Below are 25,352 nucleotides of genomic sequence, written 5' to 3' on the forward strand. Positions count from 1 at the left end.
AGGAATACAATAGAATTTAGGTGACCCGAGGTCAATCACACTCGGTAATAATTACAATGGATAAATACAAGTAATGTAAAAAGTAAGCTTACAAGAATTGACATAACAACATTCTAACACATGTGCAAAGAAAACGGATACAAATGAATTAGCAATAGATACATATTTACACAGGAAAAATATGGCTAATTTCGCTTGACCCGATTTTGTAGGAGCGATATCGAAGAAAACAGATGGTTCACCATAGAAAACCCTCTCAGCGGGGACTTTACAAATACGCCCTCCCCCCAAGACATGGGTAATGTCTGATTAATCTAGGTATCTGCTGGGCCGTTGGAGAGTGCCGTGGCTCCACGAAGTCAGCTGGGGGTTGCGGTGTGAGCGGGAGCGGCTGGCTATGGCACTGGCTGGTTGCTTTCGCAGGCAGCCACGCGACCACCTTTTGGGGTGGCTCGGCTGCACAGGCGACGGTTCTAGCAGAGGGCGCTGCGTGGTATTGTCTGCTGTTTCCTCCAACAGGGCGGGCTTGAGATGGTCGACCGACACCCAGTCGTCGTTCTCATGCATGGCGAGGCGGAATGCTTTGGTGTTCCTCTCGATCACGTGGAAGGGCCCCTTGTAGGGCCTGGTTAGTGGAGGGCGGACGGCATCATTCCTGACGAAGATGTGGGTGGTGGAGGACAGGCCGGGAGGCGTGAAGGTTGCTGACCTGTCGGTATACGTCTGCTGGCAGGGGGCGAACTTCCCGACTATGTTGCGGAGCCTCTGGACTGACGGGTTGTGACGATCTCCCGTGACGAGTTCGCCCGGGACTACGAGGGGCTCCCCGTAGATTTTCTCTGCTGCGAACGGGTCGCCATTGTCTCTGGGGGCGGTTCTCAGTCCGAGGAGGACCCAAGGCAGCTGGTACTTCCAATCCTCGGCAGTGCAGCGGGCCATGAGGGACGCCTTCAGGGACCTGTGGAATCTCTCCACCAATCCATTGGCTGCGGGGTTGTAGGCGGTGGTGGTGTGGTGAGAGGTCCCCAGCAGGCGTGCCAGGGCAGACCACAGCTCAGACAGGAAGGCTGGGCCCCTGTCGGTGGTTATGTGGTCCGGGGCACCGAACCGGCTGATCCAGCTGGAGAGGAGGGCCTCGGCGCATGCACTGGCAGTGGCTTCCTGCATGGGCATTGCTTCAGGCCACCTGGTTGAGCGGTCGACGATCGTCAGGAGGTATCTGGCCCCGCCTGATGGGGGAAGGGAGCCTACCACATCTGTGTATGTGTCCAAACCGCCTCCCCGGCTGGGGAAACTCGCCTACAACTGTCTCGGTGTGACACCCTATCTTGCTAGTTTGGCACCGGATGCACTGTCTCACCCAGGCCGTCGCGTCCTTCCACATACCGTGCCAGACGAACTTATCTGCCAGCAGCTTGGTCATCATCCTTCCGGAGGGGTGGGACAGCCCGTGGATGACATCGAACACCAGACGGCGGCGGGAGGTGGGTACCAGAGGGCGAGGCTGGCTGGTGCTTACGTCGCACAGCAGTTTTAGTCCCCCAGGGGCGAGGGGCACATCCTTCCACTTGAGGGATGTGATGGTGGTGCGGTAGGCTGGAGTCTGTGGGTCGGTGGTCTGCTCCTGGGCGAGGTCCTCGTAGTTGATCCCGAGCTGCACCACATTGCGCTTGATCCTGGAGAGGGAATCTGCTACAGGGTTCTTCCTGCCGGGGAGGTACTTGATTGTGCAGGTGAACTCCGCGATGGCCGCGAGATGCCGCTGCTGCCTGGAAGACCATGCGTCCCCCTGCTTTGTGAAGGCGTGGACCAGCGGCTGGTGGTCCGTCCAGATTGTGAAGGGCGTACCCTCCAGGAGGAACTTGAAGTGACGTACCGCCCGATACACTGCGCAGAGTTCCCTGTCGAAAGTGCTGTAACAGGCTTTCGTGGGGCTGAACTTTTTGCTGAAGAAGGCGATGGGCTGGGGGGCTCCGGCGACGATCTGCTCCAGGACGGCCCCACAGGCGACATTGCTGGCATCCATTGTCAACTGGAGGGGGCGGTGTTGGGGTCCTGGTAGGCCAAGGTGGTTGCCTCAGCAAGGGTGGCCTTCATCAGGGAGAAGGCCTGCTGCTGGTCGGGTCCCCAAACTAAGGACTTCGGTTGGCCCTTCAGGATCTCCATTGGGGGGGCCATGGTGTGTGCGACCCCGGGGATGAACCTTCTGTAGTAGTTGACCATCCCGAGGAATTCTTCTACGGCCTTGATGGAGGTAGGGGTGGGGAACCTGGTGATGGCTGCGACCTTTGATGCGAGTGGAGGGACGCCCTCCGGGGATATCTCGTGGCCCAGGAAGTCGGCTTTTTCAACGCCGAAGGTGCATTTATCGAACCTGACGACGAGGCCGTTCTCCTTACAAGTTCAGGTGTTATAGGGGGTTAGGATTTCAAGGAAAGAGTTGTCATGAGATGTGCTACTAGAGGGTCGAGGCTCAGATGTGGTGGAAGACGAGGGGGAAGGCGGTGGCACTGCAGTTGCTTTCTTAAGGAAGTAATCCATTGCAGCATGCACAGTCCTTTTTTTCGTTCTTCATAAATGATTCAGTAATATGCAATAGTCTTTTGAAGTGCTCTCTCAGCTTGAGCAAATCGTTCCATGTTCATATCCTTTTGACCTAAAAGATTCGTTGCATTGTCAATTAAGGCAAATGCCTCTGCCATTTTTTTGTCATAAAATTTTGCTCTGGATCTTCTTCAATTTCTTCATCTTCTGCTCTTTATCTCTCTTTTGCAAGTTCAATTAAATCTTCTGCCATTAGCTCTGCATCTTGCAGTTCTTCGTTGGACTGGTCGGTACCATTCTCGGCTAGCACACTGCAAGGCCCGAGTTTGAATCTCCGGTCGGCCATTGAAGAATTAGAGGAATTTATTTCTGGTGATAGAAATTCATTTCTCGCTATAATGTGGTTTGGATTCCACAATAAGCTGTAGGTCCCATTGCTAGGTAATCAGCTGGTTCTTAGCCACATAAAATAAGTCTAATCCTTCGGGCCAGCCCTAGGAGAGCTGTTAATCAGCTCAGTGGTCTGGTTAAACTAAGGTATACTTTAACTTTTCTGCATCTTGCACATCCATAAGACCTTGGATATCTTCCTCTTCAATTTCTAAATCTGAATTTCTCCCAAGTGTCAAGATCTTTTTATTAATTTGCACAACTACTTCATCCTTATTGAAACCTTGAAGTGAGTGCACATACACTTTCTGCAGATTTTTCCAAATTACATTCATATACTGTACCTCCTTTACCTCCTTCCACGCCCTTCTGATATTCATAATGGCGTTCAGAACATGGAATTCCTTCCAGAATGTTCTGAGTTCTTCTTTCTCCTCTTTATCCATAGCCTGAACAGCGTGAGCAAACATGTTTCGAAGATAATAGGCCTTGAAAGTAGCCAGGGCTCCCTGATCCATGGGTTGTATGAGAGAAGTTATGTTTGATGGCAGAAACCCAGCTTTTACGTTCTCGTTATTATCTCTGATGTGCAGAGGATGGCTGGGAGCATTGTTGAGAATCAGCAGAACTTTGAAGGGGATGTTGTTTTCTCTACAATAATCTTAAACTTCTGGAATAAAGCAATGCACAAACCAGTCTTCAAATAGCAGTGTAGTCATCCATGCATTCGTACTAAACCGGTAATGCACAGAAAGCATATGTTTGCTGATTCTTGCTAATGCCCTTGGATTTGTTGAATGATAATTCATGAATGGCTTGAGCTTATACCCAGTCACATTTCCCCCAAGCAGAACAGTCAGTCGATCTTTGTATGCCTTAAACCCCGGCATCGTTGTTGCTTCTTTACGCACGTAGACCATTGAGGCATCCACTTCTAGTACAGTTGACATTAAAGATTTTCTCCAGCAAGTGCCCTTCATCAGTGGCAATCTTGTGCAAAGCACCCTTGAATTTAGCAGCTTCTTTGGCATCAGCGCTTGGTACTTCACCGCTAATTTCCACACTATGAAAATAATGGTGTTTTTTGAAACTATGAAATCATCCAGCACTTGCTGCAAAATCCTTATGGTTATCTCATTTTTTCTTTAGTTCCTCGAAAAGCACAAGTGAGGTCTAGGTCAGGGCGAGACATACCCGCATCCCAGCCTCTCGGGCCAATGTATCATAAACTGTATGCTGCTGCCTGTGCCTGCCAGACGTGAAATTTTAAAATATTTTCAAAATATTGTGTCGGTATCACATCATAATTTTGAAACCATTGGAACTGCTAACCCCATCACAAACTCGAATTATCATAAAATGAAACATTGTTAATTGGGAAATACCTGTATACTGCGCTTTTCATCACACTTGCAAACTGTCACAAGCTTTGAGATCTGCCTTTTTTAGTATCTTGGTAGCATATCTCTCACCTCAATGTGCTCTGATTCTTGGGTCACCATTAGGCTGATGATTTCCAAGCAGGAATATTAGCTTGGCTGAGAAAGTTTTGTTAGAAAAAGGAAATCTAGAAGGTACACAGTTTCCTCTAAGTGTACTTTGCAGTGGGATATGAACTATCACATCACTTATGTATTTACATAATACATAAGTATTTTCCAGTAACCCAAAGGGCTTTGGGTGTATTATTGTGGATAATTGAGGGAGTAGTATTTACTGCAGTGGAAGAATGAATGATGAACACAGTGGCAGTATGAATGCCCTTGATTCATCCAGCACCAAGGGTCTGCATTCCAGAGATCGTGAATTATGGACTGAGAAGCTCATGTTAATGTTAAAAGAATTTTGGTGACTTGGCTGCAAAAAAACTTAACACCTTAACAGGTTGGAGTGTAGCAGTAAAAAAAGGTTTTCAGTCTTTGGAGAGCTCTTGACAGGCAGAACACTAGCACTCTTTTACATGACTTTGTATTGTGTATATTGTAGGAATTAGGGTTGGAGTGGATAATTTTGCAACAGTGCTATCATTTCTTTAGATGGGAGATAGAGGAGCAGTTAGTTCTCGGTTCATCCCCTGAAGAAAAAATATATGTTGCAGTTTGTTTACTCAAGAGGCTGAACCAGTTATTCCACTGGAATGATAGTTTCAACATAAGATATACACACAGGTTTGCAGTATTGTTGTAGACATCTTCACAAGGTCATTCAACAAAAATTTGTGGTTTTGCTGCTACATTTTGCTGAACTCTTTAAGCTCAGTAAAAGGATGGAATATCCACTTCTCAGTCAGCCTGGAGGCTTATGACTTCATATAATTTTTTGTCTTGAAACCTCTATGTGGATTTTTTGTCGGACACATCAAGAGATACCATTGTGATTTTTTGTCACAGCCACATTTGTTGGGCTTCCACTGCAATTTAAAGGTTTGGCCTTCATATTTGGAGTCGTATTTGGTAGTGTTTCCAAGATTATTTTTAGGCTATGGGAAGAGTCATTACACCCCAACAGTCCTCAGCAGTTTTCCAAAACCAGGGAAACTGGGCCTTACTTTTTGGCTGGCTTGGAGACAATGGATTCCTCCACTATTCCGGCAGTCCCCATGTTATGGCAGTCTCGGTTTATGGCGGTCTCGGTTTACAACGTTCCGACTTTATGGCGCTTGGTTTACGGCTCTGTTAACCTGATTTTACGGTGCTGTAACCCTGTTTTCAGCACTTATGGTGCCATAAGGCATTGTAAGCTCCATTTATTCCCATTATTTTCTGCTTACGGCATTTTTCAGGTTTCTGCGCCTTGCCGGGGATGGAACCCCCACCATAAACCGGGGACTGCATGTAATTGCTAATATATATGTTCCTGTAGAAAACCTAGGATATTCTTGGTGTCTTAAGTTATAAATTAGATCCACCATATTGAGGATTATGAAAACAAAAGTTTGTGACATATTCAATTCACTAGTTGTTCAGATCATAGAATATTTTTTAGGCTATGGTAAGAAGTTCTACACTCTAACAGTCCTTAGCACTTTTCTAATAACAAGGAAACTGGGCCATACATTTTGGATGATTTAGGGAAGAGGCATTCCTCCACTGTTTTTGTTGTTGTTAATATCTTTATCTCCTTGAAGGGAACCTTTGATATTTTTGACAGCAGCAGTTGAGAGTAGATCCTCCATGTTGACGATTTTGAAACAAAATTCCTTGACAATCAATTCACTAGATGTTGAGATCCAGAAAGAAGTACGTATCCCATTCTGCAGTAAAATTTGAGTGTGTCACGAACGAACCATATGATCCCCCTGACTAGCTTTTGTTTAGGGCTCTTTCCCTGGGGACACCCTTCCTCCTGGCCTTCCTTTCAGTTAGCAGGCTTAATGAATAACATGAACTATTAATCAAGTTGAAACTTGTCAGGCATTGGTTGTTGGTTGTCTTGTCCGCATCATACTTTGTACTGAAGACCTAGATTCCAGGCCAGTGTAGTGATGTCACAGTTGTTGTACCATTTTAATTTTGTCATACATTGTTGGAAGTTAAGTAAGCATAAGGATGTCTGTAGTGAGACCCCTGATGAAACCTCCAAGAAGGATGAGGATTTATAAACCATGTATGCTGCATGAGATGAGCCCTGAGAACTATCTTCCTCCGAAAGATCCTAAGAGCCTTGAACTCAGTACATATCAGCTTAGGATTATCAATGATTGCAACATCATGATTAAATTGTTGTTTAAATTAAATTTTAAAGAGAAAACGTCTGTTGCTCAAAGGATTAATGTTCATTGTTTGGGAGGCCAGTCAACTTGAGAGTATTTTGCTTCAGGGATGTCACTCAGTGGTTTGTGGCATGTTCTTCATAAGGTCAGTAGTTAAAAGGGAAGGCAGGCGACTTATTAGCTCCTTTGTCACCCGTCTTTCAGTTCTCTTTAGTAGATAGCTCATTTGGTAAACAGCAACAGCACCAATTTTACTGGTTAGTAATGGGGATCACTCCCCTCTTGATTACTCTCCATGTTAAACTCTGATGAATATTGTCCATACCATAGGTTTATAAAGGTTATAAAGACTATACTAGATACCAGCCTTACTGATGTCCATTCATGAAATAAGTGGCGTGTACATTGTAAGGGGGTTATATTTTTTATGTAAATATAAACCCCTTACTATGATGGGAAAGATATTTATGATGTAGCTGGCAAGGGGGCACCTCTTGGTGGTGGGGGATACTCAGCTGAGAAATAAAAAAAATTTCATGCTTTTATTGCTTTTATTCAGCACTCGGCTAACTGTTCCTTTCCAGGCATTACCATAAGAGAAGTAAGAAGTCTGTATTTGTGGGACATGGAATTTATTTTGAGTATTGCAATACACTCCCTGAACACCTGAATTAGTCCTGGTCACCTGACCAGCCCGAACATAACCCTACTCATTTAACTACATTGTTAAAAAATTTTAACTGCCAGGGTTACCAACGCTGCAGGTAAACATTGTTTACTGCGTTACCTGCCCACCGATGGCAACCCTGCTATCTGCACCGGTCGGCAGAAACTCCCCCTCCTTTCCAATCGCATTTTGTTCGCTCGCCTGACAGGACACATCCTGTTGCTAGCGAACTTTATTGGTATCTCAGCCCGACCCCCCACATAGTTTGTGAGAGTGATTTAATTGACCTTGGCTTCATTTTGGATTTCGTTTTGGATTTCTCCTTGGATTTGTTGGATACCTGAGACATTGACGAACTCGGCTGTAATTATGGACTCCATGGCTAAAGACAAGACTTCCTCCACCAACCAGAAACCATCCTCGGCTGCCTCGCCCCCTGATCAACCTGCCAGAGATGTAGAGAAAAAGCTTCGATCTTGCTCAGCCTGCAAAAGAAGGATGAGTACCCTCAAACATGATTGACATTCTCTATGCGTTAGGTGTAGGAAAGTTCTGTGTAGTGTAGATAAGAGATGTGATGAATGTAGGGACTGGTCGAACGACCAGATGGAAGCATATGTCAAGCACAGAAACTCATTAGCTTCTAAGAGAAAACGCAAGTTACCCATTGAACCTAAAGATGAAGAAACTGAAGACTTGGGGTCAGTACTTTTTAGGAAATTAGAGGGTAGGTTGTCATTGAACAAAAGTAGGGAAATTAGTAATAGGGAACAAAGTGCTAATCTTTCTTTTTCAGCTCCCCTGTCTGTTCCTGAGCCAGCCCTAACGGGTGCCGGGGGTTATGGAGATTCGCAGGCCAATAAGGTAGAATCTGCCGGCTCCTCTGGCGTGGAGCAGGCAGTGTTAGCAGCAGATTCCCCCCTTTCCCCTAAAAGAGTAAGTGGTGATCAGAAATTTGTTTTAGGAGAGACAAAGACTGTTAGGGATCTCAAAGTAGATGTACTGGAGGAGAAGTTCCAAGGTAAACTTCCCTTGGGCGCTGATTTCAGCCCCCCTAGGTCTGGTTCCCTCCTGGATCCATCTGAGATATTGTTCCCTTCCAGTTATTCTAGCCGATTTAAATCGAACAAGTCAGTTCTAGGATCGGGAGACAGTAGGTTAGAGACGCCCTTGTCGTCCAAGGTTCCTTTTCCGATGGGATTGAACTCGGATCCTCAAGCTGGAGACAGTGCAATGGCTAACACGCCGTTTAATCTGGCAGAGCATAATGCGGATTTCTTAGGCCTTTCTCAAGGGTACAGAGTTCTGGTACGACAATGTTTTCATTTAGGTTTCTCAAACATAAGGGACCATGTCATTAAGAACTTTCCTGAGTTTTCACAAGATTTGTATTTGGATCACCAAGGAGGGAGTAATTCTATTTATTTTCTTTCATTGGAAAAGATGGCTTCATCTCATTCTAATGCTTCTCTTTCATTATTTCCCCCTGTTTCGGATACTATTTTTCCTTCCTTGCCTTCTAAATGACCTTCTCATGACACCTCCTTTCCTCTCCTTCCGAGTCACACTTCGGTACCTCTGTCGATAACTACGGCTGTAAGTTCGCAATCTCGAGTTCCGGGAGCTCCCCCTACGGTGTCTCGCCTATTCATACAACACACTTCTTGAGCTTCTGAGCTTCCGCATGCAGAATCGGAGAAGGTAGCTATATCGGAGTTATCTAGATCAAAAGGGTTGAGTAACAAGATTGCGAGTGGGGAGCAAGCACACACTAAAATATGGCAAGAAACGCAATTGGTTCCTCAGGTTCCTCCGGGATTACCTTCCTTTTTGTACCCGCAGCTGTTCAACACAGGTGACAGTAATCGCTTGTTCGTTACTGCAATAACCAGCGTCTTATTACCAGTGTTAACTACTATGCTTAGTGTGGGACAGACAGGTGTTTCTGCGACCTGTCCGACTTCCGCAATTGTGGGTCCGGTGGTGGGTCCCGGGTGTGACTCCTTCTTTTACTTCTCCTACTTCTATGACTTTTATTCCTCCGGGTCGGAAGGTCGCAGGTACGATGGGTGGAGTATATGGTGTTGGGTTGGTTTCAGGTCAGGTGTTGGGTCTTTCGGGTTCGTTGGATCAATTTTCTTATCCGGTTTCATTTGGTGTTTCCGCAACTGCGGATATTAGTACTTCCATGAAGAGGATTCCCCTGTCCAAGGTGGTATTGCAGGCCACCCCCCAGGTTGGGGATTGTACCTCTGGCTGGTTCTAAGACAGGTAGCCAGGCTGCGTCATCCTCCCATTGTGGATTAGGGGTTACGCAACCAGGCTTGGCAAAAGTAGGTAACTTAGGTGAAGGTATGCACGGTGCGGGTGTGGCGCAGAGTCAAATGACTTGGTCAGCTGATATTGGGGTCACGTCTATGATAAGGGGGGGATGCAGGTTTAGCGCAACCCTTTGCGGCTGGCTCAGGTGTTTCACACACACTGACAGGTAGGAAAAATAAGGTTCCGGAAGAGGTAGGGCCTTGGTCTCCAGGTTTGGGTATGCCAGGGTTGGGTTCTCTCTGTCTCTCCGCTCCACATCGACCGGAAGACAAAGAAAATGAGAATTCAGTGGATGACGATCGCCCTCTGTCAGAATCTAGTTTTCAGTATTCAGGAGACAGCGAATAAAAGCGAACAATTGAGTTCATTCACCATTTGTTCCCGCAATCCAGGTTTATGGTAGAGCCGAACAAGCCTTATCAGGCCATGTTCGAAGAATTATACTCTACCAAGCTGGCGGTGGTAAAGACATCATACAAACTCCCTTTGTTCGGTAGAGTGGATCAGGCATTGAGGGAGGCGGATGCGCAGTTAGCTTTGACAGTAGCGGAAGGAAGACAGGATTCTACTCTGCTTCCGAAGAGGAAACCACTATATGGTATTGCAGGTAATCCTGTGGCTGGGTCTAGGGTTCTGCTTAATGAATCGGTAGAGGCGCTCCTTTCTAGGGTACCTGCAGCTACGAGACAGGTAAGTATTTCCTTGAGGGAATCGGCTATCTTAGAGGATGCTTTTAGGGGACAATTGGAGGCCCTTTCGCATTCTATGTGGATGTTCTCCGGTCTCGTAGGCTTCCTAAAACGAGATGGGTATGTGCCGTCAGACCCTGCACTTTTCGACAACCTTATAATGTCTGTGTCTATGGGCTTGGCTCATCAGGCGAACATCGCGGCAGGATGTACTACGTTTGTTGGAAGGAAGAGGAGGGACCTTTACCTGAGTCACCTTCCCCCTCCACTTCCCCAACATTCATAAGAGAATACTTTCGAGAGCCCCCTTGCAATCGCTGACTCCCTTTTCAGGGAAGAAGACGTCTCAGCGATGGTCAATTTCGTTTCTTCGACGTCCGCAGTCGAGTCCTAGCAGGCAATGATCCGTGTGGCGGCACAAGGTGTCAAGTCCCCTAGAGGGTCGAGGTTTCCCTCACCCGGTAAAAGGATGGGCTCGCGATCGCCAGTCAGATCGCCTAAAAAGGTGAGGTTTACATCTAGACCGTTGTCTAGTTCCTCTGCTTTGGACTGACTATGGCACCTCATGTGTTTTCGAGGGTAATGTCTCCGGTTTCAGCAATCATGCATGGCCAGGGCTATCGTATGAGGAGATATCTGGACGATTGGCTGATTCAAGGCGTGTCCGAGGAAGAGATTTTAAAACCAAGGAACTTCCTTCTAGAACTATGCAAGACTTTGGGAATTCGCATAAACGTGAGAAAAAGCTCTTTCCTTCTCTCAAGTAAAGACGTTCCTAGGGATGGTAATTCAGACACGTCCTTTGAGGGCTTGCCCGACACAAGACAGAGTCAATGCCATCCTGAGTCAGGTGGAACACTTTTTATCAGAACGATCTCAACCAGCGAGCGGGTGGAGGAGTCTTCTCGGAAGGATGTCATCCCTGTCCCTCCTGATTCCAGGTTTTCGTCTCCAGATGCGCTCTCTTCAAGTACGTCTCAGGAATTGCTGGAACTTCTGGGTAGAGAGCACAGTGATAACCTGGGACGATTCCTGCCACGAGGGTCTTCTGTGGTGGTCAGAAGAAGATCATCTGACCACCGGTCTAGACTTGTCACTCCCAGTGCCGGAAGTACATCTGTATACAGATGCCTCAGATCGGGGTTGGGGAGCAACCCTGGAGGAATTTCAGGCTGAAGGCCTTTGGAAGACTCCAGATCGGGAGGAATTGATCAATGTCCGAGAACTGAGAGCCGTGGAGGAAGCACTACTCCAGTTTGCAAACCTGGTAATCGGAAAGGTAATAGTGCTTTTTTTGGACAGCACTACGGCCTTAGCATACCTCAAAAAAGACGGAGGCACAAGGTCAATGACCCTGAATTGCGTCGCACAGAGGATACTGCGATGGCGCAAGAGTCGCAAAATTACACTCCTTCCCCAGTTCATCGCGGGAAAATTCAACATGCTGGCAGACGCTCTGAGTCGGGAGAAGGAAATAAGAGGAAGCGAGTGGACTTGGTGCAAGAGGAGGTGCAAAATCTGTTGAAGAAATGGCCAGCGATAGTGGACCTATTTGCCGCCAGGATGAATTATCGATTACCAAATTATTTTTCCCCGGTGGCGGATCTAATGTCCTGTGGGACGGATGCGATGCTGCATCCTTGGATGCATGATACAGCAGGTCCTGACAAAACTAAGGAACAGCAGGAATACACAGATGACACTGATAGCGCCATTCTGGCCACAAAGACCCTGGTTCCCAGAAATGCTAGAAGTGCTGTCCGAACCTCCGATTATCCTACCACAAAGGAAGGATTTACTCAGACAGCCACACTTCATTCGCTTCCACAAGAACCTGTCCGTGCTGAAGCTAGCTACATGGAGACTATCCAGCGAGCAGCATGAAATTCCGGTCTGTCTAAGGCAGTGGCTCAACAGCTTTCCTTTTGCCCAAGGAAATCAACTAGGAAATTGTACCAAGTAAGATGGGCCATATATCGCAGATGGTGTAGATCACAAGGACACAGAATTTCCTGCCCTACGATACCGAAGGTAGCAGACTTCTTATTATTCCTTAGAAAATCTAAAAACCTATCATATTCAACAATTGCAGGATATAGGTCAATGCTTGCAAATACTTTCAGGTTCCACCTACCAGAATTATCGAGTAGTAGAATCTTACATGACCTGCTTAGGTCTTTCAAGGTTGAGAGACTTGCGGTACTGCTTCGGGCCCCTTAATGGGATTTAGTGGCAGTTTTGAAATTATTAAGTTCTCAAGTGTTCGAACCTCTAGAGAAATTAACATTGAGGGAATTTACTAAAGTATTATTCTTGGTATCTCTGGCAACGGCAAAAAGGATAGGAGAAATTCAGGCTGTGTCAAGGAAAATATCGTACGCAGACAAGGATATTTTTCTCTCGTATCTTCCTGAATTCAGAGCAAAGTCTGAATCGGAAGGTAGCCCACTGCCGAGAGCGTTTAAAGTTACCTCACTTGAGGATTTCATCGCAGGAGAAGAGTCAGAAATGCTCCTCTGTCCTGTGCGTGCGCTAAAACACTATTTATCGCGTATTTATCGCGCACCAATAAGTTACGACCGCACCCTCGAACTCTCTTCGTCTCCCCGAGAAACCCATCTCAGCCATTATCTAAGAATGCGGTTAGTTTCTTCCTTAGAGAAGTTATCTTGCAAGCTTGCAATAGCGATCCCCTCCGATCGCCAGGTCATAATTCCCTGGCCCAGAGCACATATATCAGGAGTATGGCAACATCGGCAGCATTCCTTAAGAAATTTTTGGTTTCAGCAATTATGGAAGCAGCAACGTGGAAGTCAAGTCAGTTTTTACTTCATCCTATTTAAGAGACGTTCAATTCACGTCGGAAGAAGGTTTTTCGCTTGGTCCGTTTGTGGCAGCAAACACGATTTTGCAATGATTGGCTTATACTCGTATATTAGCTTAGGACTAGTATGTAGGATAAAAAAAAAAAAAATGTCTTTTATGTCAGTTGTCAAAAAATTGTTAGGCTTTGTAGTTGTCAGAGGTTGTTTTGTCATTGGGTACTAAGTCAGGTAAGGAGCAATCATGGAGCAACTTACACCTAGATTAAGTATACCTTAGTTTTACCAGACCACTGAGCTGATTAACAGCTCTCCTAGGGCTGGCCTGAAGGATTAGACTTATTTTACGTGGCTAAGAACCAATTGGTTCTTAGCAACGGGACCTACAGCTTATTGTGGAATCCGAACCGCATTATAGTGAGAAATGAATTTCTATCACCAGAAATAAATCCCTCTAACTCTTCATCAGCCGGCCGGGGAATCGAACTCCGGCCCACCGAGTGCCAGTCCGCAGCTCTACCGACTCACTCAACGAAGAGCTACTTACACCTAGAGGACGCGCACACTCTGCACTGGCAATCTTCAAGGAGCATTGTGAAGGAAGAACCCTTGGAACTTCTCCTCCATACATGAGAGGTATGATATACCACATGGGAGGTTAGCTTGACAGGGACGAGACTCAGACTTATGAGACTGACGATGAGGTACTCTCCCCTTCAACCATCTCACCGGATGATCAGACCAGAGGTGAGTAATCGGACAGAACATAAGTAGGTGTAACTGAGTTACCTGCTTTTCCACGATGGTAGGTAGGGCTGACATTGATGGATCCCACCACCGTGTAAATGTTGTTAACCGGGCTAATTCAGGTGTCCAGGGAGTGTATTGCAATATGAAGTTTTCATAATAAAACTAATATTGTAATACTTACCTGAACACCTGAATGACTCCCACCCACCTCCCATCTTCAATGATTGTGATTAATTAGCAGTTGGAAAGGGGGGGGAGTTTCTGCCGACCGGTGCAGATAGCAGGGTTGCCATCAGTGGGCAGGTAACGCAGTAAACAATGTTTACCTGCAGCATTGGTAACGCTGGCAGTTAAAATTTTTTAACAATGAGTGGGGTTATGTTCGGGCTGGTCAGGTGACCAGGGCTAATTCAGGTGTTCAGGTAAGTATTACAATATTTGTTTTATTATGAAAACTTCATTTTGTATCATAGAGGCAAATATTATGGTAAGGTAGCAAATTGTCAGCCCTTGAAGGTTTCCTATTGGATTAGTTTAAAAGATAGTTTGTTTAAAGTTTTACTTTGAGGGACAAATAGAGTGTCATTATAATGTATGGTACATTCTAATTTTATGAAACAGAACTTTATAATTGTGGGTGATATAGTGATTTTGGTGTAATTGAAAGTTAACTCTAAACTAGCTGAAATGTTGACTTGAGAATGCCCTCAGTGTTTTGTGAAGAATGAAGTATTGTATTTTAGAAAGTAAAAGGCTTTGACACTTTTACATAACTCTTAAAGAAATTTATATAAACTGTACATTAAATCAAGTGCTAAGTAGTATTGATTGTATTCAATAATGTATCAGTCTGTTGAATACAGCTACTGTACATAAATGTAACCAATTTCTCTGCTCATAGTAACAAGCATATATGATCTTAGTGTACCCATTTAAGGATTCAAACTTTCAGGCTTGGCTGGATTTTCTCATTTTGTTTCTTTAAAAATTAGTTTTTACAGGAATTGATAATGATTGGTGTATGCCTTATAGCAGAGAAATTATTAAAATCCTTTATTACACCCAAATTCTTCCTCTTTTGGTAGCCGTCAGTTACTGTGATTGCGCATATTTTTAGCATGATGTCTTGGCCTGTAGCATATGGTAATTTGGAGTATCAAACAGGATACGTACTGATAGAAAAGTTCTCACCCAATGACTATACAGTATATATCAGTTAATGTTTGTCTGGAAAGACATCTGAAGCCTTTACTGTATACAGTATTTATGATAATTTTTATATTCACATGTTTTCATTTATTTATTTGTCTGTATCTTTATTTTATTTTTTGAAAACTTGACAAGTCTCATGTGCTCCTTGACTGTTTACTGAGTTACTAAAATTATTCTATAAACAGCTTATAAGTCATCTGACTTGTCATTCATACTTTGTTCACTGCCAGTGGTTTTATACAATACTAATTTAAAACTCATCTTTAAGTCAGTTGTAGATATATGTAAAGATGGATGCTTTTATGCAGAAGTCTGTATGCTTTTGAGTGGCTAGCTGTTGAATGCTGAGGACAGTATACATGCAGAAGTTTTGGCACCAAGTCAGTTGGTTGCCTCTGGGAGAGTACAGTATTTGGATGTGGATACACCGTTTGAAGATTAATCTCTTAACAGAATCATATCATAAATGTAAAGTGTTTCTGCAAAATGATTTATTGAAACAAGTACCCTGTGAATCACAAAATGCTTAGGATTGGAACTGCTCTTAGTTGTGAGAGAGTTTTTGGTGACATTTTTCAAAAATACTTTACAGGATCGTTTTCTGGTAATGGTAATTATCCATTATCAGAGTTTTCAGGTGTAGCCTACAGTATGCGTTGCTGGTGCCGGCTGCCACTAATAATCTTTTGAGCTTTAGATGATTGATTTAAGAGCAAAAATGCTAAATATGTCTTTATAGGTAGAATTGCATTAATTTCACTTGAAAAAGGGCCCTATTATCTATGGGGAATGTGCACCAAAAGCCCCTGTGGATCCCTGAAACCACAGATAATCATGAACACCGTATGTAACAAGGTACTGTACACATGTCACATTCAAATGATATGTTTATGCCCACATAAACCCCAATGGTTATACATGTTAGAGAAGAATAAAAAGTATGGATACTGTATTCTTATACAGTACATATAAATAAGAAAAAAGATTTTCAACTAACTGTAGTGGACAATACAGTACTGTACTGTATATGATTACAGTATGTACAAAGTGCTAAATGTGTCCTAAACCTATTTATGACCATATAAATCCCAGCACCCCATATAATAACCATTACTGGTGGTAGATGATGAAGAATAGTAAAAAATTATGGATGCAGTATTTCTTGTACTGTATAAAAAAAATTTAAAGTAATATAAATGAACAGTTTATGATTATGAATGTGGTGCTTTGGCATTATCATTTTTATTGTTTTTCATTACTTCAGAGCGCAGCAATTTTTTTTTTCAGTACACGATAGCAGGCTGAATCTTATTGGCCAGATGCATTGCCACACACCACCAGAGTCAGCCAGTCCTTCCATGCTTTAAAGCCTGGCGCCTGCTGTGCACTTGGTGGACGTAGGTATTTTCTTCCAAAATAGGTCTGTTTGGTCATACTTAAAAACCTGCTTGAGATCATAGACTCTGTCTTTGATTAGTTTCTTGAAATCTCCCTGTAGGAAATGTGTTGGCAGCCTCATCATCCACAGATGCTGATTCTTGAGAAGTTTTTATATCCTCCAGGTTTAATTGATGTTTGATTGATTTAAGCATCCCCTACTGGCTGTGATTTGATCATTCCCTACTGGCTGCAAATTACTTGGTTCCTTCTTTAACTTAATCACTGAATTGTTCATACAGGCTTAAGGCTTTCTGCCATATATTGTTCCATTGATAGGAACACACTCCTTTGTCAATTTTCTGTCCACACACTTAGAGCCTTTTCTGCCTTAACCAACACTTTATCTCACAGCATTGAACTAACTTTTGCATATGTGGGTACAGAAGCAAACTTCTCATGTATATTTTAGGTCCTGCTTGAAAATTTATCAAATCTATATACCTTGTCTAATTTCCTAATGATCTTACCATATCTAACACAACCTTTTCAGCTGAAGTTGGAATCTCAAGAGCCCTCTTGGGCTTGCTCTCACTACCACTGGGAACACTTACTGCATTCTGTGGAGCCACTGTACAAGTTTATTAAGGCTTCTGTAGAACAAAGAAAAGATAGAGTGCACATATCGTATGGGAAATATGTATGGTAGATGGCTTTGCTCAGGCTAGCACCACCTGACGCTTTGTTTTGATCAGGTTTTTACGTGTTGGTTTGGTGTACTGTTCACAAAAGAAAGTACTATAACCATAGTTAAAGGATGCACCAAATCTAGTTGTTCAGTAGTGTAGAGATATACTGTACAGTATAAGCAACATAGTTGGCATAAAACAGTCTTGGCAGATATATTAGATAAAGAGCCATCACAAAGTAAATTTGATACTTTGTTCTACTCTCCTTTGCTCTCCCTTATTGGTTACCTTGGTCATGTACTGCTGATCTACTCTGCCATTTTTTTTGTTTTTTGTTGATGTGACTCTTACTGATCAGATGAGAGAGAGGTCACTGCTTGCTGTGTAAACAGACATTTTCCAATGTGAAAATCAAATTATTCCCAAGTGTGGTATCTTTAAATGAAAATGCATTGTTGCTTTCTATCAGCTACTTGCATAAAATGATGTTGAAATTTGCTGACAACTCTAGATCAGACTGTTGCCAGTTCAAGGTAGTCATTGCCTGGTCTTCCCTACTGCTGATACTCATTTTTAGAAGACTACAAAGGAACTGCTTATGTGGTGACTGCTTGGTTGCCAGCTCTCAAGGGAATAAGTTTCATTTGTAATAGAAATGTCCAAGACTTTCTCGGAGGGGGGGCCAGGAAGACTATGTCCCAATCTTAGTGGTTCTTATGCCAGAATATGCAGTTTCTGAAAAAGACAACAGTAAGTTTTGACAGTCTTTGTAATAGTTTAGCTTATTAGGCCTTTGAGTTGCTGCCTGTCTTTGGAGGGAAAGTGTCTCAGTTTTGATGAGGTGTCCACGGCCTCCTTGAAGAGCAGTATGTGGGGACAAGAAGACAATTTCTGAAGTTCTTGTACCTATATATTTAGAATCTCTTGAAAGTGTATTTTGATACTGAAGGTCTTGAAAGTCACAGTGTATGTAATCTTTAAGAATATTAGGTCTTTAGATCGTCAGTACCATTCAGTTTGTAGAACTTTTACAGACTTTCTGATAAAATCATTATTATATCATTGTCTGGTAAAGTGGATGCCTTCCTTCATGAAGGACATTAACAAGCCCCAAGTTCTTGAGTGTAGCCTATTAGGACATAGTATTCTGGCACTTATGAAACATGATCTCCAATAGGGTTGTCACATGGAATCTTTGGGAAAGGAAAGTATATTCTTACCTTTGAGGGTAGCCTCTACTTACTTCACCTTCCCAATTCCCTTTGCAGGTTCTGTCAAGTCTGGACAAGATAAGGGAATTTGGTAGCCTGTGGCATTTACTTTTATCAGAAAAAAAAAATTTATTGGCTTGCTTCAAGATGGCCATTCTTTGAGAGGGACAACATTAATTCCTTCAGAGAAATGCCTTTTGGTGTCTTTGATAGCAGCCAAGATGTTCTAAGGACTATGGCCTCTCTGTGCAGCACTGTACTGTACTGTAATGAGGTTTGCCGAATGCAGTCTGGGATCCCAAGTCCTCAACTAAAAATGAGGATCTGTGAAATATTAGTTAATAACACCAGTCCAGCACTTTTCTATTCTGATCAGTTTAGAGCTGCACCTAAGTTACCGGGGACAACAGGAAATGAATATAGCTGTTCCTTTCTTGAATTCCATTTGTGAAAATGTGGTCAAAGACAGTTCTCCATTTGGAGGTGTAATTTAAGACGGCCTATTCTTTTAGTAAGTTATGAACCTTGTTCTTTCCTTGATTCATGAAGCAGCTATTTTTTCATAACATTTGAAAATATATTACCTGTGGGTGGGGTTTGATCATTGAAAGCCAATTAGTGTGCCATTACCGACAGTTTTGGCCCCCTAAGATAAATCTTTTCACTGTCATAGTGGTATTAATTTATTTCAAGATTCTTTCCTATTTTTATGATTACTAAGGACCTCTTACAGTGCTCTAGCCCAAGTATACCTCTTACCTTATTTCAGTTTGACATGTAGATGTTCATTATGAGTTTTTTTAGTACGTACTATCTTTCCTTAAGTTATCCCTCCCTGGAGCTTTTTGGTGGCACAATTGCTTTCTCTAAAAAAAGTGAACAGATTTGAACCTGGTCAAAAAGTTACTGGCACAGCACATCTGTGAGCTTCCATAGGTAACTGGAGGGAATATTCTAATCATTTTGTAAGTGTTGCTATTGCACTTACATACTAGCAGCACTGAGTTTATAGACAAACACAAATTAAAAAGATGGCCTAGGCCATAAGTATCCTTGCAGTTTCCTTTTAAAGTATTGGTCACGATTTTACAGGGTGCCTTGTGTGGTCTCTGTAGGTTAATATAGTAGTGCTCATAGTGAAACTGGATTTGCACAGTTAAAGACTGTTTTCTAGGTGTATCTAAATCTAAATACTTTCTCTCTAAGGTTTACTGTTACATTGCACCAAAAACTTCTTGGGGAGGTCTCATAGTTCTAAGGTTATGATTTTCTTTATATTTAATTTTTATTTCACACATTTCTTCATTTCTAAGGTTGCCTGTTTGAAATTCTGGTGTTCTAACAAACCATGCAGAATATTATATCTAGAATTTTGTGCCTAAAGTCACTGTTGATTTAAGGGTGAGTAAGGCAGAAAAACAATAAGTTGCATTAGTAAATATTGTCACTTTTATTCTTCCTGGCTTCTTCCACTTAATGTTTATGGGAATTTTTTTTAATACAGTAATAGTGATGATTTCAGTTACAGTATTAAGTTTACTTTGTAGTTACATTTAGTAGCTTCATTGATTTTTACTTTCATTATGTGAAAGTGCTGTTTTAATATTTCAGACCTAAAGATTTTAAATGTTAGTAGTTAAGTTGTAGTGTCTTATTATGAAAGGATTCCTCTACAGAAGTATATAATCCTTGTAGACTTTTCTTGCAAACTTTAAAAGTAAAACCCCAAGTACTCTGCCAGGAGTATTAAACTGCAATTATATTCCTAGAGATTTGATTTTTTAAGTATACACTGTACAGTAAATAAGATTTAAGCATTCTTATTTTGAGACATGATTGTATTATGCTGAAACTTCCCTGATGTAGCTAAATATACCCATATATGTCATAAGCACTAGATTGGCCTTACTTGATTTTAAGTGATTTATGGCACACAGGTAATAGCATACAGTACCTTTAATTATGTAGAAATTTCAAAGAAATTTTGCCGATTAAAGCTTAATTTAGATTAGTACAGTACTTCTGTTACAGAGTAGATATATTGAAAAATGTTATGTCAATGAATATTAAATATTGTTTAAGTTCTTAGCTTATGAAATACATTATGATGTACTGTACTGTATAGGGTTTTTACAAAAAAGATCTCGTGTGTAAATCATTCTTGGTTAACAGTGTCATTTAGGCATATCTTATTTGCATTATGTATGTTAAGCTTTGCAGACCATAATATTTTCTATATATGACAATAAGTTTCTATGTACAGGTACTGTAAAAGTATTAAAACAGCTAGACCTATCAGTGTTAAAACAGGCATTGTTAGTATAAATATCAAATGTACCAGTATCTTATCTGTAAAGTGACAGGTTTTGTGTGCAACAATGTTCCATTGGGAAAAGTATGTGCTTATTTGCTTCCTTGATTAATATTTAATTATATGTCTTAAAAAACATTGTGATTGTTAGATTTTTACCAGCAGCTTGAGATATTGTTTTTCATAATTCTCAGTATTTAGAGGAAAAACTTGTGGTTGTCCTATGTTGTAAATGAATATATCCCAACCTTTCTTGTTTCAAATAATAGTGATAGTGATGATAAATTTGATTGACTACAAGCAAGGTAAATATGATGGTGTTAAAATACCATTTCTGTAGTGTGTTCTTGTTTCAAGTAATAGTGATAGTGATGATAAATTTGATTGACTACAAGCAAGGTAAATATGATGGTGTTAAAATACCATTTCTGTAGTGTGTTAATGCAATTTTTATTGTCTTTATTTTCACTAGAAAATGCTGTAGTCATATTTCTCCTCCATGTGTACTTTACCAATTGATTTTATATGAATCTCTGAGGCTGTTTCATTTACAGTAATTTATCACTGCTGTATTGCTAGTCAGGTTTGAAATAATGCTGATGAATTTAGGTATTAGTATAAGGTCATTGTAAATCATTATCAATAAGATATTACTCATTTTCCAGTTTGTATTGAATACATGTGTATTTATGAAAGGTCATTGGCATTGGGACCAACAAGAGCTTCATTGTCATATGATCCTACAGCTACTTATTTGGCATTGATCATTCATTTTTGCCACTGAATAATTGGAGATGAAGCCCATCACAGTTATCTGGCATTGACATATAAATTTTTTGGGGAGATACAGAGGTAAATGCTAGATGTCAATATTAATTTTTGAATAGTTAGTAAAGATAATTACATTGTCAAAACAGTAGTAATTTTCAAATAACTATACTTACTAGAAGTGCATTACTTTCTTTTCCATGTAAGAGAGTTGCATCATCATGCATGCATAAGAGTTTGGTTTGTCATCTTGCCTTTTTTAGCATATGTCATTAATTATGGTGCTGCCTATGGTGTGCCTTATGCAATTCACTGTAGACTGTACTTAAGGTTTGTAATTTTCATGTTTCCTTTGGCCTTTTCCCACACATCTGCTCATCTTTTAACATGCCTTCATCTGATATTCACATCAATCTATGGCCATGGAACTGCCTGAGTGGGAAGTGGAGAGCACTTCAGATTTGGAGCTTGTCTATATACCTGTTGGAAGGAATATAAAGAGCTTGAATCCTGAGAATTATGAAGAGAATCTGTCTTCTTCACATTGCAGAAATGATACTGTACAGTATACCTGTAGTGGAATTTGGGAACCATGTTCATCTCGGCTGTACCTATTTTGCCCTTTTCTTCAGCACTGCTACAGGAAGCTAAATGGATGTAAACATTTGTTTCATAAATAGATAGCAAATGGGCCTAAGCATAGTTGGAAATTGTTCCTAGCACTCCATGTAGAGATCCTAAGATTTAGAACCAAAAGATTTTTTGCCTACCATTTGTTTGAGGATTAGATTAGCTAAACTTAATACTGTACTGAACGTAGATGCCATTGGTTTCTCTCAAGCAAGAAGAACTACACTTAGAATCAATGTACAGTAGACTCTGAAAAAAAATGGAAAAAAGCTTGGTAAGACATTATTACATTACAAGGTGTTTTACTGGAGCATTTGTACACACAAGAGAACATTATTAAGTATTCTTCATCCACAACAACCCATCCCCTGAGGGGGGGTGGTGGTTAGTCCTATCAGTGACCTCTTGTGATGCATTGTTGGCATTGCTTAAGGATGTTTGCAGTCTTCCTTTGGCTCCTAGCTGCACCCAGTTTTTAGCTTTTACTTACCCCCAACCTCTAACCATTAATTCTTATTGAAGCTGTGGAGATTTCTCCTGGTTTCATCATTGTAAAGTACTTTATCTCCCTTGTTTTTTAATCTGTCTTTCTGTTGTACCACTCCAACTGTCTGTTTTCTGTCTAAAGCACTGAGTGGGCAAAAGTGCCGCAGTGTTTGGCTTGATAGCTTAAATTTCATGAGTCAGACAATAGTCTGCAAATATCGAATTCAAGAGCAAGACAGAACTGACACTTTAAAATTAATAATTATATGCAAATGGTTGTCTTAATACTATTACTGCTGTCCAGATAAACCTGAGCGTTAGCTGTCATATGCTTGATACAGCCAGTGGATTAGGAAAATTATGGAATCGTAAAAAAATGAGACCACCTGGTAGTGCCAGCATGGCAAAGATTTAGAGATCTGCTAGAGAATTTCCATTAGTCAGTAAACCAATGCAGCAGTGGTATATCTTCCTGAAAACTTGCTAGACCATTAGTTACCTCAAATGGTATGCAGTAGTATTTCTTTGATTGATAGCTGTTTAGTGATAAACACCTCTCATATAAAATATATTGAAAATAATAGTACAGTGCAGTTTGTGGGAGATGGTAAGCACCACCATCCTTGGAAATAGTTATGCCTTTCAAGGTGAATCACTCTTGAAGAAGTGCTTTACTAATTTTGTCATAAATTTGCTACCTTTACCTAAAAATATACATAGGAGTGTTTCCATTTCAAATTAAAACTAGAAATGTCAAAAGAGAAAGTTCAAATTAGATAGCCAAATGGATGTTTTCTTATTTAGAGATTATTTCACATACCACACACCATGCTTTTGGGTTGAGCACCACCACAATGAGGCTATACTTACTAATGTAACCATTAGCAAGATTCATGTGTAATGGCAGCTTAAGTTATGCCACAGTCTTGATGCTACGTGTAATAGCTTTCTGAGCTGTCTGGATCAAACAGCAGAAATCTGGCCAAGTGCTGTATACTGATCATCTGTAATATTAGAGTAGAAGGGACAGCACTGATGGTGACAACCAAGGTTAGTGCAGCATCACTAACATTTTCAGGTGTAATAAATGTTTCACAGGTATTCAGATACCATATTTTATTTATCACAACTCACCCTAACATATGAAAAAATGTCTATGCATATTACCTGTAAAGTTGCATTTCACGACTCTCTCTCTACCTTTGCTCATACAGAACTATTGTATTCAGAACTATTGTATTCTTACCCATTGACCATCTCTATAGGGGATTTACATTTACTGTGTACCTGTGTGGCACAGTGTAGACATTAAAGGATCATTGCAATGCATCTTCATCCCAGCTGCATTGCTTTCTTCCTTTATCTTTTCAGCCATTTCCTAGGTCTTTTTTTCACCTAGCTGTCTAACTTCTGTTATACCGTACCTTATTCCATTTTCCACTCTGGTTTAAGAACATTTTTTGGCTGACCTCAATGCAAGTCTAACAGTGTGATTTGGTATGATTAAACTATTTTACATTAGTACAGTAATAACAACCCACTGACCATTAAAGGTGACCAAGCAGTGTAGGTTGCTCCTGCTACACCACAACTAATACTATAAGTGGGTGAGGTTAGAACACTATTTGGTATAGTATTGTAGTGTGCTCTACAGTTTCACCCAGTGTCCATTTCAGAATAGGCCTGTAAATTGTGATATTTTTATTTTGGTTTGCAAAGCTTTGTGTGGTTTATGTAAAAAGTTGGTGGTATTATTAGGTATATTAAACCTCTTTACTGTAATAATATTGTGTAAATGTGATTATGATACTGTACTGTATATTGTGTATATTCCAGCAGAACTGGTTGAAAGTAAATTATCGTTTTACACATGGAATTAGATTTTGGTAATTTATCTGTGAAAAATATTTGCTCTTTGTGATGTGCTATACTCCATTTCATATTTAGCTTGTTGTACAAGATGTATGTTTTTATGTATTGTTGGTCTTACTTTTTGTCACCAATTTTACACATCTGTGATATTCTTTAGAACAATTTTTCATTAAGCTTCAAATACACTTTTGCTATATGCAATTGCTGTCATTTATCACCTAAGAACAATGAAACTATTGTATGGAATTCAGTAACCATATTAATATTTTTTGCATGTTAAAAAATTGTCATCAATACAGTAATACCGTAGTATTACTTCAAACTGTATTTTAGAGTGGACATGGTGTGGTCTCTTGTTAAACAAACTACAGTAACTGTGTTTGACAGATGTCCTTACAATCCATAAACCTTATTTTACCTCTGTTATACAGTATTACCCAGATGATGTGGTTTTACCAATAATAGATTCACCAGTATGCCAAATAAGGCTTTTATGTGGAGCTTGTCATCACTAGAAGAGGCCTCCTTACCCATTATGTTATAAAGTCCAAAGATGAGCTGTGGAAACATAGCTGTTAACTTTATTCAGTATCCATCATCTCATGACTTACGATCTTTCTAAATGTTGTGAGAGAATACTGTACTTATTATTTTGAGGATATGCAAGTAGGTTGTTGGCTATTTGTAGTGTCATTTGAAGGTATAACATTTGTATTGTTACAGTATTCATTTATATCCCACCTAGATGAAAATACCTGGCATAGTTCATGTACAGGGCTGTTGTGTAAAATCAGAACTGATTTTGCTGTTTTACTTTCACAAGGTCAAATTGCCAAACAGTTATAAGTTTTTTTTACCAAATCCATCACTTTATGATAGTTTTAAATGTGCCAGATTATT

General features: G+C 41.2%; 1 protein-coding gene and 1 long non-coding RNA gene across 2 annotated transcripts; one reads left to right on the plus strand and one right to left on the minus strand.

The window, feature by feature from the left end:
• Positions 1-309: 309 nt before the first annotated feature.
• Positions 310-939, minus strand: LOC136832351 (uncharacterized). The gene has a single exon (XM_067093261.1). It carries the CDS (start codon positions 937-939, stop codon positions 310-312), a length of 630 nt encoding a protein of 209 aa, XP_066949362.1.
• An 18,855-nt stretch (positions 940-19,794) lies between these two features.
• Positions 19,795-24,649, plus strand: LOC136832184 (uncharacterized). Its single transcript, XR_010851106.1, has 2 exons — positions 19,795-21,001; positions 21,096-24,649. It is a non-coding gene; the product is annotated as an uncharacterized lncRNA (long non-coding RNA).
• Positions 24,650-25,352: the final 703 nt, after the last annotated feature.

Source organism: Macrobrachium rosenbergii, chromosome 49 (assembly GCF_040412425.1).
Source record: "Macrobrachium rosenbergii isolate ZJJX-2024 chromosome 49, ASM4041242v1, whole genome shotgun sequence".
Classification (NCBI taxonomy): domain Eukaryota; kingdom Metazoa; phylum Arthropoda; class Malacostraca; order Decapoda; family Palaemonidae; genus Macrobrachium; species Macrobrachium rosenbergii.

Bases quoted from the DNA above. Each gene is read 5' to 3' on its own strand.
- LOC136832351 (XM_067093261.1), bottom strand. From the start codon at position 939: ATGGCCCGCTGCACTGCCGAGGATTGGAAGTACCAGCTGCCTTGGGTC.